Consider the following 15767-nt stretch of genomic DNA (forward strand, 5'->3'; position numbering starts at 1 on the left):
ATGGTTGAGTCTTTCTAGGGCTGGTATCCCTAACGCCTAAGACACAAGACCCCGTTGAGTTTCTATACCTTGACTGCTCCTGATAAATGGGGATTGTCATAATGCTTTCTCTGCTGAGTATGGCAGGGGAACAGCTTTTCTAGGAGCTGCATTTTATGTTCCTGCGGAAGCCTTTATCACACTATTGATCAGGAATTTAGTCACTCAGACAACAACAGGATGTTTCTACTTCCTTCAGCTTTACTTGCCCTACCAGAAACAGCAACAGAAAGTATACTTCTCACTAAATGCACTGTACACCAAATGCAGCATAACCTAAAATGAGAAAATAATAATGAGCTAATATAAGACAAAACATGAGCATGTTAAAATTTAAGTGCTAAAATGCCTGGCTTTTATTAAAGGACAATGCTATTATATTGCTTCAAGTTTATGATAAAGAGCACTACAAGCAGACCATGGAACTTCTAGCATATTTAAAAAAATGTTAAATACTGACAAAATAAATAAGTTATTTCTTAAAAATGCTAACAGTAAAAGCTGAAAAAAGGTTGTGACTTAAGTTTCATAATTTATTTCCCTTTTTGCAAAATATGAATAGTCATACTGATTGCCTTTGTTGAATGTTAAAGGTTATAAGTGACACAAATGTCATTCATAGATTCTTTGAAAATACTCAGAGGTTTAGAAGGTATACCTGTATTTCAAGTTAGGTATAGATATCATTCACTTAAATGAGGACTCTTACCTCAGCAATGATGAGTTCATACAATTCTGAAAGATGGGAAGTCTTGGTAACTCTGAAAGCGCCCCCCAAGTCATGTGTGTGTGTGGGGGGGGTCATAATGATGCCCCCACATTTATTCCTTTTGCATCTTTATTTTTCCCCTAGGAACTTCTATTTAAGATAAACTGAAAGCAATTAAAATTAAATTAAGCATGAGCGGAAAATCCATTGAGTTGGCTATGCTGGAATCATGGAATTAGCAGGAAGGACAAACAAATGAAGCTTTTTGCCTATTTAAAAAAAGAAGTCAGATATTTAAAAGCCCTTGGTCTGGAAAATGCCAAAGACTAAGTCAATATTGTGTTAAATGCAAAAACTCTATCTCTAGTCCTTATTTCACTACAGTTCCTTCCTACATTTTCATTCAAGGACTTGTCCAGAAGTCCTCCCATTGCTGTGTCACTTCTTTCTGCTGTAATGTTCCTGTGTTCCTCCTGAGCTCCTCCTTTGCACAGAGCCTCTGACACATTCCTCTTTCACCTCACCAGTCTTACATTCCTAATGCTTGGCACCATTTATCCAGGCATCTTCCTGGAAACATCTCAGGCTTTCATCCAGCTTCTGTGTTTTGCTTAATCCTCTGGGCCTGGAATGCTAAGTCACATTTTGAACTTTGTCTTAGGAATGTGCAAAAATGTTGCCTAAATTACAGGTATATGTATCAGGAAAGGAGAGGTGAGAAAGGAATCAGACACCATAGTCTGCCTCAACACATACTTCTGATACAAGATTTCATAAGTTTAGTCATTTGGAATTACAAACCCTCACCTATTTTAATTTTTCCTACCCTCCCCACCCTCCAGGTGCCCAGATTTTCTTTTATAAATCTGATTTTAGTAGATTTAAGAACTTACTTCTTGCACTCTACTTGGCCAAGGAAGAAAGCTTTTCTTTCTTCCAGTGGGATGCTTCCTATGTCTTTCTTTTGCCTTTTTTTTTTTTTTTTTGCCATTACTCCAACATCCCAGGAAGCTCAGAAAGCATTTTTTTTTCTTATGAACAAATACTTTAGTCTCTAGCCAGTCTCTTTTCTGCCTATTTGAATGAATGATTCCCACTGCCACTCCCAAAGCAAGCAGGGGAAAAGGGAAAGGAGCTCAACAGAAAAAGGAACCCAAACCTTGATGGGTTCAAAACTTGTTCAGAAAGACTTAAGAGGACAAACAAGTGAACAGTTGTTGGATGGGATATTTTGGTGATACAAGGAAACAAAATTAATTTTAAGAAATCAATAATGAGAAGAAAAGAAAAACCATGGCTCATTTAAAACCATATTAAGCATCTTTGAAATTTCTGATCAAAAAAGATACAGTTCTAAAAACAAAAGAACATCTAACATATGAAAGGCTTATCTTTTAGAAGGAAAGTAATTTTTTCATGTTTTTGGCTTCTAATTAGAAGATGGCCAGTTGCTATGGAACTACTGCAAATTTACAAATAAATATACACTTTTAATGCAAAATACACAGTACTCATCTTCCCCTGTGTTTCATACCGGTTGTTAAAGAAGCAATCTACAATATTTATGCTACTTTATAACATTTGTGACTTTTTTTTTTTTTTTTTTTTGTGGCCTCTTCTCATATGGCAGATAAGCTGGGAAACTGTAAGCTTGAAAAATTAGACACACGTAACTTCCTTCTATGTCTGGACATATGTAATGTTACTGTTCTGATTTTACACAGTATGCACTAACATGATGCTCATGGCTGTGAGAGACTTACAGTATAAACAGTTTCTCTGCTTCACTCTGGATACACACTGCATCTGTGAACAAAACTTCCATAGGTTATTCTGGTGCTAAAACTCTGTGGAGCAAACACTGTCAGTCTTGCTACACTGTGTTGTGTTGCAGTTTGGGTATATCCACAAACATCCTCTGAGGCACAGAACAGGGAACATCACTTGAGTGACCCTGAAATGAAAGCCAGCTTGGATCCTCAAAATAAACAAATTAACATAATGCAAAATGACCAAGTTGTTACTCATTATAACATCTTGCTATCAGGCTCTAGTTTTAAAAGCCCTGCAAATGTACTGTGCTGTACAAATCCTAAGCAGTCTTCCTAAGTGAATGCCTAACATTATAGAATCACAGAATGGTTTGAGTTGGAAGGGACATTAAAGATCATTCAGTTCCAATCCTCCTGCCATGGGCAGGGATGCCACCCACCAGACCAGGTTGCTCAAGGTCCCACCCAACCTGACCTTCAACACTTTCAGGGATGGGGCATCTCCAGCCTCTCTGGGCAACTCGTTCCAGTGCCTCACTACCCTCTGAGTAAGTACTTTCTTTCTAACTTCTAATCTAAACCTACGCTCTTGCAGTTTAAAACCACTCTCCCTTGCTGTGTCACTACAATCCCCTATAAAAAGTGCCTCTCCTCCCTTTTAATAAGCCCCCTTATGGTACTGGAAGGTTGCTCCAAGGTCTCCTGGAGCCTTCTCTTCTGCAGGCTGAACAACCCCAGCTCTCCCAGCCTGTCTTCACAGGAGAAATGCTCCAGCCCTTGTATCATCTTTGTGGCCATCAGTAAAGTTAAAGGTCTGGGTTCACTCTGTAAGGTGTGCAATCAAGACACCCATCTCTCCTTCAGCCCAGTCATCCAGAACTAGTTCTCTCTCCCATGGAATGAGATATCGTCACAGGAACCACAGGAGACCTCCTGCTAGCTGCATTCCCCCTTTAAAGTAAGAATACTCTTCATTCCAGTACCAAAAGCGAGATAGGCTGAAACTGGGTCAGCATCTGTGCTGTAGCTTTTACACTCCAGTAGTTTTTGTCCTCGAATCTTCTACTTAGACTCTCTGCTCCCTGTGGAGTGAGGTCAAGTACATATTTTTATTACAGCATTTAAACCATCCTGAGTTCTTCTGAGTGAATATTTACAGGCAGCTCATTTCTTTCCACCTCATCAATCTTGACTCATCCGTTTACTCTTTATGTTACTGCAGTGCCATGTGATGGAGCTGGATGTAGCTGTGAAGCTGACAGGGAGATGCACACTGCTGGAGCTACTTCTCTCTCACACCACATCAGTTGGGCACTGCACTGAGCGGCCCTAATGTGGAGCACAAGTATAGCCTCCTACCTCCCTCTTGCTGTTCTCTTCTCCCTCTCTTTGGATGAAATGTCCTTGGACTGGGCAGGTGCCTTGTTTGCTCCTTTCCATCCTGGACCCTGTTGCCTGTGAACACTCAGCTGTATAAATTTTATAGCTGTGTTGGGTTTGTTTTTTTTAAGCTGATTTTTCTCTGCATTATTTTACCTTTTTTTTCCTTGCTCTTTAAGTGCAGTATACTGCAGAAGAAATTCATTGCAATGTAAATTAAGAAAATATACCTTGAAGCACCTGAAAATTATTTAAAGAAAATAATCTCTATATAGTTCAATACTTCTGCACATTTAAATCAGCACTAAAGCTTTGGTTTCCCATGATTAAATAGGTGAAGAAGCCCTTTCCACTGACAAATCTGTCAGAGCACTCTGCAGCATCCTTATCTATTCTGATTTGCAACATATCAACCTCTTTCTGTTATGCCTGACTCGCTATAGTAAACCTACATTATTGTTATGGTTTCTGGCACTATTTTTCCTGTAATGTGATCAACAATGTGGCTCTGTCTATTTGTGAACACTTATGCAGAGTTTTATTTTCCTTTTTCAACTAAGCTTGACCCAAATGAAATATAAGTATAAACATCAAGCCTGCAAGTAAGGTTTGAGAAGCCACAAGGTTCTCCTGCTGTTTATACGTGTGTGAATTACAGTACATCAAGAAATCAATATTCCCTAGATGGTGCTTGTGCCTGGCACTTCATGGTGAACAAATATTAGGTAAGACAATACAAATGGTAAAATCCTTATTGATTTCTCTTGACTGTGTAGAATGTGAAAGCTGTAGCCACAGTTAACACTTACTGACAGACTCATCTAAAGTTTCAGTGCTATTTTATATTTTTATAGTTGTCCACGTTCAATTGATTCTATTAAGTTGCTAGACACATTTCAAGCCATCTAGATAAGAAGAAAAAGTGCAGTGCCTGGAATGAGATGCTGCTACTTTATGCCTAGCAGGATAAAAAGGTTAAAGGACTAAATTGTGCCTGAATGTTGGAAGGAACTCTCTTTTATTAGCTAGAATTGTTATTGTTTTTAGTGAATGGATATTGTGAGTGATGGATAGATCCATTTAACTAAGTTAATAAATGAATGAACAGTATATACCAGAAATGCATATAAAGAAACTGTACTGGAAGCTCCCAGTATTACAGACCCTCCCCAAACAAACAAGCAAAACCACCTTGTGGTTCTATTTGATTGAAAAATTTCCCTCAGGGGAAAAAAAAAATATATCAGATGGGCTTTAAAATATTAAGTTTAGGATTTTTTTTTTCTCCCCATTTTTCCTCTTGTGACTCAGAACACCCATTTAAAATTGCTTTTTAAGAGCAATTTATACAGTGTTCTTTTTCTTCTTTTCAAAGAAGTGAGCTTCTCACACAAGTCAGGGAACTTAGAGGGTAAGGCAGTATAAGGAATTCTGAGTATCAGGCAGTTATCAGTTTTAGTGCCCTAAAAATAATCTTCTGTTTCCCCTTTATACCCACAGAGCACTTTTAGCAAGATATCAGAATATCTATTTCATAGTTTCTTACTCCCCTGATGGAAAAATTTAAGTAATATTATTGAATTGGTGTGAAAAAGGTGTCAGACGTCCATTCCATGAATATTAAATGCAGACTGGGCTATGGGATACTTAAGGTCTTGAGAAAATAATTTTTATATCTTTTTGGGCTGTGTAGTATACAACAAAATGGAAATTCAGGAATTAGAAATGTCATAAAGAATGAAGACATGTGAAAGTGCATCATATCAGAACCATATAAAATAAAGTCACTGTGTTATGACATTGTGTTTCTCTAGAGAAAACACTATCAGCTACAGTATAAAACAGTTTACAAAGTGCTGAATATTCTCATCCTGAAGCAGCAAATTCTGAAGCACATGCTTTACTTTAAGTGTGTTGTGGTCATACTGGTTTCAACAGTACTGAGCTTTGCTGAAGTCATAGCAGCATAATCAGCACCCTCCAAGAGTGGGCACTCTTTTTCTCAGCATAATCCAGAAAAGAAAATTAAAATAAAACTTTTACACTATATGAAATCAGATAGAGGTTACATTTTTCAGATTTCAAATGAACTATTTTTACTTTATAGAGATTGCTACCTTGAAAAATGAGGTGAGTTTATTTGAAAACATCAGGAATAATTTAGTGAACTTTAAAAAGACTTTGAACAATAAGTTTGCAAGATGTTGCTTCCATCTTGCAGAAGACTTTCTTATATTTGAGCATGTCAATATAACTCACTTTTCCAGTGACACTGCCTACAGTTTTCTTTAAAATTCTTTTACCATAAAAGAAACAACTGTTTCAAAATTAGAAAAAATTCTGTTAGATCATGAGACAGCTACAGAGTGGTCTACATATCACGAGCTTTCTATTTCCCCTATAAAATAAGAGACGTAATTAAAGATGAGTTAAGACTTTGGTGAAAATCTAAAGAGCATCGGCAAATCTGAGCACTGCTCAGCTTTTCAATTGCTTTTCTACTTCTCAGTTCTTTTAAATGGTTTTCTATGGCAGGAACATTTTTCTTAATTAGTCACAGCTAATTACTGTTCTGGCATAGACAAGTAATCAGAAATGTCAGAGCTGCAAGGCTACATCTCCCTAATCCTTTGATAATAATTTAGCCTCCTGGGAGGGCCTCAAGCTGCGGTAAGTAGTGGCTGACAATAAGGCAAAATTAGGTGGGCAGCAGACCATTAGGATAGAAAAATAAAAAGCACTACCAAATCCTGCTGAGCACCATCAGGCAACTAACTACACTGCCAGATGAGGTGCCTGTTTAAGCCTGTGTTGTTAATTAGCTGATTCTACCAGACCTGCCACATATGTCCAGGTGCATCGTGCAAAGATGCGTATTTCTGGGTTTGCGCCAAAGGACAATTTTGCACTGTGATCAAATTTCAAGAATCTGAGAAAGAAGCCCACATATTTCTTGACGATTACTCTGGGTTACCAAAGAAATAAGAAGATCAACAAGCTACAATCCATTTTTGTTGAGTATTTTTTTAAGTAATTAGGCACGGTCCTCTCATGTTTCTTGGAGGTTAATACAAACACAGCTTTTGATTCAAATATGGCCTTTAACCAAGTAGACCTTTTGTCAAATCACACACTTGCAAATAACTACATAACAACAAAAGTGAAGATTACTTATTAAAATTAGCGTGACAGGAAGTAATTTGAGAATAAGGGAAAAAAAAAATCACAATTAAAATTTTATAGAAAAACATTGCTGAATACTAAATACTACAAAAATAGTGCTTTTGAGGAAAACATAAGCAGCACAAGGAGCTGGCACTACTGAAAACTCAATTTAAATTAAGTGTTCCTCTTAGTTGTGTAACACTACAATTTGCACATTTTTAAACACTTTTTTTTTTTTTTTTTTGCAATAGGTCAGAAAACCTATAGAAATTAGGCAATTGAATAAAGCATTTGGCAAACAGAATAACTGGCAAACAGAAATTAGTCAGATGAGTACTTCATATCTCCATTTAGCCATTGAGCAGAGTACATATCATAATAACCTTTGAAGAATAATTAAGACCTCAAATAATCTCAAGCACATCATTGAACTTGAATTATCCATCCCAGCTACTAATGGAAAATGAAAATAATGGTTGGAATATGGGAACACCGCTAGCATTTAATAAACATTCCAAACAAAATACAAGCAGTTTTTCAACAGAAAAATAATATCACATTACATCTGAACCTTTGAAATACAAAAGCCAAAACCAGCTATGTACATCTGGAGTGCTTAAGCTTTTAAACTGCTCATAAAGACATTCAGTCTTTCTGCACTCCAAAGGCAGTTTGAGTTCCCTGCCATATTCAACGCTTACACAGCTTGTGGAATTGTTACCATGCACGAGGCCACAGCCTCCAGAAGTCCTCTGACATGGGCAGTCCCTGCAAAGTCAGCAGGAATACTGCATCACACCACACCAGTTTAGCACCTTGGCAATCAGGGCCAAAGCCAACATCTGCTCACAGGTGCCATCTTGTACAAGATAACCATGGGCAGCACTTTGCCAGTGCCCACCTTTCCAGGATGTGCACTCTGACTATTTCATGTGTTTATGGTACACTTGGGAAGAGGTTTACCAGAAATTATAGCCTAAAAAAACATTGGAAACCCTTTCAGTTGTATCAATGGCTGAATGCTGATGCATTAAAGCTGTTCTCTGAAACCATTCTCTGTTTCTCAGAGCAGCAATCACTTATTGCATAAAGACTTCATTGCACATATAGTCTTAATAAAACTGTCATCATACATCTGTTTACTTCATAAGTTTTCCACAAGAAACACAAATATAACCTGTTAGATAATGCTCTCAATGACAAATACACCAAGAGGGAATCTGAAGCAAAATTGTCCCGAATGATTTTTTTTGAATGTCCATACTTCACATGCAGTTCACAGGTACAAGAAAGTGAGAATCTACCCAGGTGGCACTTGGGAACTAGACATTACTACAGAAAGTAAGTATTGCATAGATGCTTAAACGCAAAATTTAAAAAATGCTTTTCCAAGAGGTTTGTCAACAAAATCCAATTTTGTTTAAAGGAAATAGTTTCTGATGTATATTAAAAGTCTGATGTATATTAAAATGCTCAGGAGTTCAAGATTTATTAGTCTCATCTTAAAAATTCTAGTAGAAACATGAAGCTAAGTCTAGTCAATGGGAATAACCTGGCATGTTTATGGACACAGCACTGCATTTATTAAAGCTAATGGTAAAATGCCTATTGATTTTGAGAAGGTAGAACCAGATCCCATGGGAATTTCATAGTTGGGCATTTTTAAAATCTGATAATTTTGTGATCAGATACACAGCACTGTTTTTTTATAGGCTGCACAGATGCTCTTACATTACCCAGGAAACAGATTATCTTTATAAATAAGAGAGATGTTAATAACAATTAGTAATATTCTCTATTTTTTCTAGGTTTGTGTAATTATATTCTAAGTATTTAATTTTTCCATTCACCAACCTGATTTACTGTCTTTTCTAAAAATGAGTATTTTTTAAATTATTTACTAAAAACTAGAACTAAAGTTATATACTGTTTCTAAAACATTAACCCAGAGCTACTGCAGATCTTAATCATATGCAATGGATTACAAACATTTCAAGTGTTAAGAAATGTCATGTTAAAAACAAATAAACTCTTCTCTCCATTCCCCTTGTGCTCTCAACTATAAGCTGTTACTGCATGAGAGTGGGATATAAATGTCCTGAATTCCTGTGACAGAAGAAATTTGACAAGCAAAATTCCCAGCTGATTTTAGGAAGAAGATCATGTCCCATACTGCAAAAGAAGGCAAAAATTCCCATGTCTTTGATAAACTGACCAAGTGAAAAATCCTTGTGACTTCAAACCTGGTGACTAGTTTTGAGAGCAGGAAGGCAGCACACTGACCTGGGAGAGACCAATGCTACCAGGAGCACCTGGACATATTTCTCTGCCTGCTGTCTACAGCCCTTCTGGAGGAGGTAATAATGCAATGTATCCAGAAACTAAGTTTTTCAGTGGAAATGAAGGAAAAAAATTTCCACCTTGGTTCTGCTGCATGATCAGCAGATGTACTGAAGCACAAGATTTCAATGGTTTAAAAATGGTGCAAAAAAACTACCAGCCCAGTCTTTTTTCAAGGTCACTGGAGATTTGAACCTCTTTCACATTTAAGGGTTCATATCACAAGCTTCAGTTCCATTCTCCTTATTTTTGTATCCTGTATAGCAGGACACTGCTTTTATAAGCTTACCAAACACTGCCATAAAACACAACATATTTTTTTGTATTCTCTCCAGTTTGAAACTTCTCAGGTAGATTAAAAACGTTACAACTCCTAGCCTTAACATATTGTGACTAACTGGCAAGCATTTGTATTTGCATCAATATTTTTCTTAAAATTAAATGATCTTTGTTATTTATGTGCATAACTTTGTGTGATAGGCTGTTCACTTGGTCACAGTAATAGCTGTTAGCATATAGCAGCCCTGGATCAAGTCAGTGATATCAAGACATAAAGAGTTTGCAATTATACATTTTTGTGGGTTAAAATAGTGTCTCAGGCCTGATCTTCTCCATAATTATAATTAAGATCTCTAGCACACAGTCAGGTTTTCAGCTATTCTGGATGAGGTATTTCCCTGGTTGAAGTACAGGGAAGTGTACTTTTCCTCTTTCACTTGGCTGATGTTTACTTAGCTGATACTAATTCAATGTGTTTGAAGAGAAGATCTACAACTCTAGCCAGCCCAATGGCTTCAAGTACATTTACATAAAAATGTGAATACATTTTATTCTTTCTATTGAAATATAACTTCATAGATTTGAATTTATAAAAATAATATCTAAGTTTTCTTCAAGCAATAATTTAAAAAAAAACCCTTCAAAAATCATCCACAAAATCTTGCTCAGTCATAATGTTCTAAATCTGAATTAACATCAGGAACGGCAAATTAACAGTGAGATGACTTTGTTTTACATTTCTGCATGCTATGAGCTTCCATATCTGTTAATGCCTTTTTAATGCTGCATCTGTCCAATCAATTATATTTCCCAGTGTGATGTTACATAGAAATGTGATACCACCATGTAGAAAGAAAAATAAAGACACAAATAGATACCTGATACAAAAAAAGACATATGATATATATACTTTTTCTTTACTAACAGATACAAGCATTGGTCACAGCAGCATACAATATATACCACTGATTAAAAGGGGACAGAAATTGGTTTGCAAACTCAAAGACAAGTGCTGTATCAGAACTTGTGTCCATACAGTAGATGTCTTCTTGTGCTGAAAAGCTTAATTGCTGAAATGAAACTCAGCAGAAGAATTCCTTAACCCATGTTAACCCATGAAGCCCTGTCCTTGTCTTAGTGATAAACCAAAATCATGCCAGAAACTGTGCTGGTGACTTAATGGTGTGGAGGATCCCTTGCCAGTTCTCTGGCCCATGCCCTGGCCCTGGCCAGTGCCCCACAGTGACACAGCCTGAACCTCAGTCCCATCCCACTACATCAAAAAAGTCATCATGATCTCTCCAGTGAGAATTAGACTTGGGCTTAGGCAGATAATTTTATTAACATTCAGGAAATGACAACATAAGCAAAAATAACCCCAAAGAAAAACAAAAAAATAGAAACTTGAAAATGAAACATATGCTTGCAGATTCATTGCAAAAGCAAACTGAAGCAGAAGTTGCTAATACAGTTTTAGTACTTTGTGAAGGTGCCAGCTGGATGGATGATAATTTTTCTACCCCTGCAGGGCATCAAAGCTTTTATAAAATCATTCTTTTCACACATATTAGCACTTAGCTTACTAAAACAGATGATACTTTTTTTTTCTTTTTTTTTTTTTGTAAGGATGCCTGGGAGTGTCTGGAAATATAAAATCTGAGAGTTAAGTCTTATTTTGACCACCCAGTCTAACAAACAACAAACACTGACATGACATACCATGGCTGAGAGTCTATATTATGGGACCTTCTGTGACTGCCACAACTGAAGTGTCATAGTAAAGGCTGTGAATTGCTGTTATGAAAACATTTGCTGTATCTTGCATAATTAAATGAAACTGCCAGCAAAGCTTTCTAAAATACTTAGGAGATGACACAAATAAATACATTTCAAAGTCTGTATTACGTTCCAGAATTAGTTTTGTAATAAATTCCATTTCACAGTGCAAAAGATGACTTCTTTTCCTGTTCGAATTCCTGTATAATTGTGACTGAGATAATTGTCATGTAAACTGATCCAAGCTTATAGTTAAATAGCTTTTATTTTACATATATTTTACATGTGTAGTGTTTTAAATTTATACAGAAGGTACTATTTCAGCTGCCTACAGCATCTCCTTCAGGCAATTAAGGAAAGGACATACTAGACATAAATTAGTAGTCAGAACTTGAATAAACTGAAATGTGATCATTTCTAACAAAAAGATGAGGAATCAGGGCAAAGGAATGAATGGAAGGAGGATGCAGAAGTTATTATCAAAGCTGAGGAAAATTATTGTGTGCACCTTGAGGATAAGGATTACTCTGAAATTGCAGAAATCAGATTAGAACTTTGAAAATGAGTTTAAAAATTCAATAAATATTTATAAATGTCAACTTTAAGAAATTAAAAGTCTTGAACTGGAAATCCATAAAACAAAATTCTAAAAGTCATTCCACTGAAGTACCAGTCAAACCCACAGTTGTACTTGGCATCTCTGTACTCTTTCCATAGAGAAACAGGCAGTGATATGTAAAAGTTCTTAATTTAGGGAGATTTAGTCTGCAATGGAACCCACAAACCACACCAATCCAATATTCTCCATTAACAAATTAAAAATTGAAAGATGGAATATAATTGGACTACTCCCAGTGGAAAAATTACTATTTCAAATAATAATATTCTACCAATTTTATTTCTGTCTTCTAGTACTTTAATTTTCAAGAAAATACTTAAGGAAAGACCACCCTTGACAGCTGAAGATTGTAAAAATGAGCAAAAGAAAAAAAAAATCAACAGAGAAGAATATTTGAACAGCTTGCTTAACACCATCAAAATCCAGCTTATCCCTTCTGATGTAGCAGTGATACCAGCAAACTTTGCAAGGCTAGTTACTTACATCAAATAACTTCTCTATGTACATTTCCTCATTGACCTTTTCTCGAAGGATATCCTGGTTTTGCCGAACAAACATAATGTAGGTATCTGCTAGATCCATTCCTGGTTTCTGTGAAGACAAAAAGTGAGGGGAGAAAGTAATGGGAAGGGAAAGACAAACCTCTCAACAACTGAGACTTAAATAAGTTAAACATAATGAAAATAAATGTTGCCATGTTCATACATGTACAAACTACTAACAAAATCTGCTGTGAGTTCTGGGTTAGTTACCATGCTGTAGTGGTTTAGTCACCCCATGACACATGTTCAGGAGATTTCACTATCAATGTAGTTCTACATATTTTAATTAATGGATGTTCTGAGTCATAAATCTACATTGCTACATGCAGTTCAATGAAATCTTGGCTCTGGCAACATCAGTGGCAAACTCGGACATCTTCCCCTTTTTTCGATAGTGAAGCTTTTTCATAAGGCAGCCCCTCCAACCTGAGAGTGGAGATCCAAATTCTGCTATCACATTCAGAACATGCTTAAAAAAAGCATTCAGTTCCTTTTTCACTTTCTAAGATTTCTTCTAATTTACTTCAAATGTACAGCTGAATTTTGTGTTTGACATTAGCTTCAACTAACTGCAATTCAAACTAAGCTCAAGCACATCCCTGAGAGCAAACAGCATAAAAAGGCTGTTTTGAGTGTAGTCCTTTATATTTTGCAAACTGTTGCACTGGTGCAGTTAGCCCAGAGGATGGCTAGGGGAGGAGCAAGGACCAAAATTTTTCTATGTTCTATATGAATAGCAGAGCAGGCATAATTTTTATACCACACGCCCAAACATGAGCCAGGCTAGGATACGTCATGTATATGTGATACTACAGCCCCACAGGCACAATGAAAATAGGATATGAACAACACTGCAAAATATTTAGCATATTTTAAAAGCCTGTATGCATGAACATGCTCATGTAGTTAAAATATTAACGTATCATTTTATATTAAGGCTTCCTTTCTAGCCTGCAAGTGAATATTCAACTTTAAATTTTTCTTATTTCTTATTATCGTGTATATAATATTTTGTAATGTATATAAACAGGTCTGAAACACAAGAGGGAAGGAGAGATGCAACATGTCCATACCAAACCTTGTGCAGAAAATGCTGTCATCTATTACAGTAACAGGATGACAGCATTCTTTCCTCAAAGCTGGAGTGAGTGAAACCTCCTGGGTTATGAGGTTCAACTCTTTTTACCCTGAATCTAGCATAGACATATAGAAAAATAAGTTCCAAAATATAGTATTTTCTTTTTCATTTATATATGTACACAAATGGCAGTCTCATTTTTTAAAAGTAGCCATTAAATGTCGAATGCTGGCCAGCTTTAATACTTGTAGCATCTCCAAAACCCACAATGAAAAGCTGAAATATCTCCTTCACTTGGACTGGTCATTCCAGAGGCAATGAAAACTCATTGCAAAAACTTACCCCATCTGTATATGTTTAGATGAAACTCTTAAGAGTAAAGCAGGACCATTGATATTTACACCTGCATCACACACCTAAATCCTAAGCACAGAATAAAAAATCTAAGACTTCAATAGATCAAACATTTTCTATTGGAAAACTTGACTGAGAGCAATCAATAGATCTCCTTTATAAAAAAGTACCTTCACTAAAATGTGATAGAAATTATTTTATAATAAGACAAAACACAAAGTGAAGCAGATTTAAAACAGAAAACTCCATATTTTATCTTAGTATACTCATTTGTGATGGCACAAGAGAATATAATCAGTGTTGAAACCTTATGTACTTTCTAAAATCTGATACACAATTTATAGGAATTGGACTGGAGTTAATGTAGAGGAATAATGGAAAAATATTTTGAAATTTTCAGAGATGGGTGAAGGAGATAATCTAGTAAATGAGAGGCTGATTATAGTTCTTGAAGATATACATTCAAATGTATTAATGAATCTTCCACTGAATTCTAAAGTCCATTGGTTCTGCAATTAATAGAATATTTTCCTTTACTAAGTTCAATAAAAAATATTCATCTTGCAGACAAGCAAAGCAAGAAAAGTAACATTTCCCATCAGCATTAACTCCCTTATCTTTGAGATGTTTACCTAGTCTTGAAGCTGTGACATATGGGAATTTCACACCTAGTGAATATATTTTCATGCAGCTTGTGGCACAGGAGTGTAATCATTAAAAGAATATACACAAGTAAGAGTAACTGCAACAGCTGGTGACATTTACCAATTAGAATTACAGTTCTTTAAAACACTTCATCCTTCTTAATGTGTGCAGGATAATTATCTTTGAAATTGCTGTGGAAAAAAAATTAATTTTCCTTTTAAACAGTATCTGACTACAGTAGAAGTAAGTCTGTGTAAGGCAGATTATCAATACTCCAAAGTATGTCTGTTTTAAACCTCACCAAAATCATTGAAGGTTAATCATCTTTGCTCATGGTGGGCAAAGTATACATTAAACACTGAATGAACCAACAGTATATCAAATACTTCATTATCTCTTCATATTGCATGCATTGAATTTATTTGTTTTCTCCAAGTAAGTGGAAGAAGAAAAGGAAGCTATTATCAGCACCAAAATAGCTTTAATGCTGAATAGTTAATGTTTTAACTTTTTTTTGTAGGGATTATGTATTATTTGGAAACCTTGATTACACTATCCTCTACTGATTTGTCCTAAATTATCAGAAAAAATCCCCAAATTAATATAGAATTAAACAAACAAACAACAACTAAGAAGTTTCATGTACCTTAGAAGACAAACAAATAGAAACTGAGATATATTTTAAATAACTGTCACAGGGAGCATTTAATTGAAAAGACTAAAGCATTCCAGTCTCCATATCCATACTCAATAAAAAAAAAAAAAACAACAACTGTGAATCTCTAGAAGAACATCTGCTGAAGTTAATGAGAGTTATTTGCACATCTTTGGGAGAAAAATTTAACCTGGTATGCTATCCAGGTAAGAATAAAAAAAATATTGTCTGAAAGTTTCCCCAAGAAAAAAGTGGGTTTTTTAATGATAGATAGAAAGTTGTTATAAGTTTGTTTTATTCAGAACAGCAGACAAGCTGTTTTGCCTATCTGAAAATGAAAGAGAACCAGACAAAGAGATGAATGGAGAAACTGGAAACACAAAGACATCAAATAAAATACCAGGAAATTAAGAG

At 35.7% G+C, this 15767-nt stretch overlaps 1 protein-coding gene across 3 annotated transcripts in view; it reads right to left on the reverse strand.

The window, feature by feature from the left end:
- Positions 1-15767, reverse strand: part of LOC131573263 (calcium-dependent secretion activator 2-like) — a 283517-nt gene that overhangs the window by 8915 nt on the left and 258835 nt on the right. For all 3 annotated transcript variants that reach the window (XM_058827047.1, XM_058827048.1, XM_058827046.1), the window contains one exon: positions 12563-12670. In XM_058827047.1, coding sequence (XP_058683030.1) covers positions 12563-12670 — 108 coding nt within the window. The remainder of the gene's footprint in view (positions 1-12562; positions 12671-15767) is intronic.

Source organism: Poecile atricapillus, chromosome Z (assembly GCF_030490865.1).
Source record: "Poecile atricapillus isolate bPoeAtr1 chromosome Z, bPoeAtr1.hap1, whole genome shotgun sequence".
NCBI lineage: Eukaryota > Metazoa > Chordata > Aves > Passeriformes > Paridae > Poecile > Poecile atricapillus.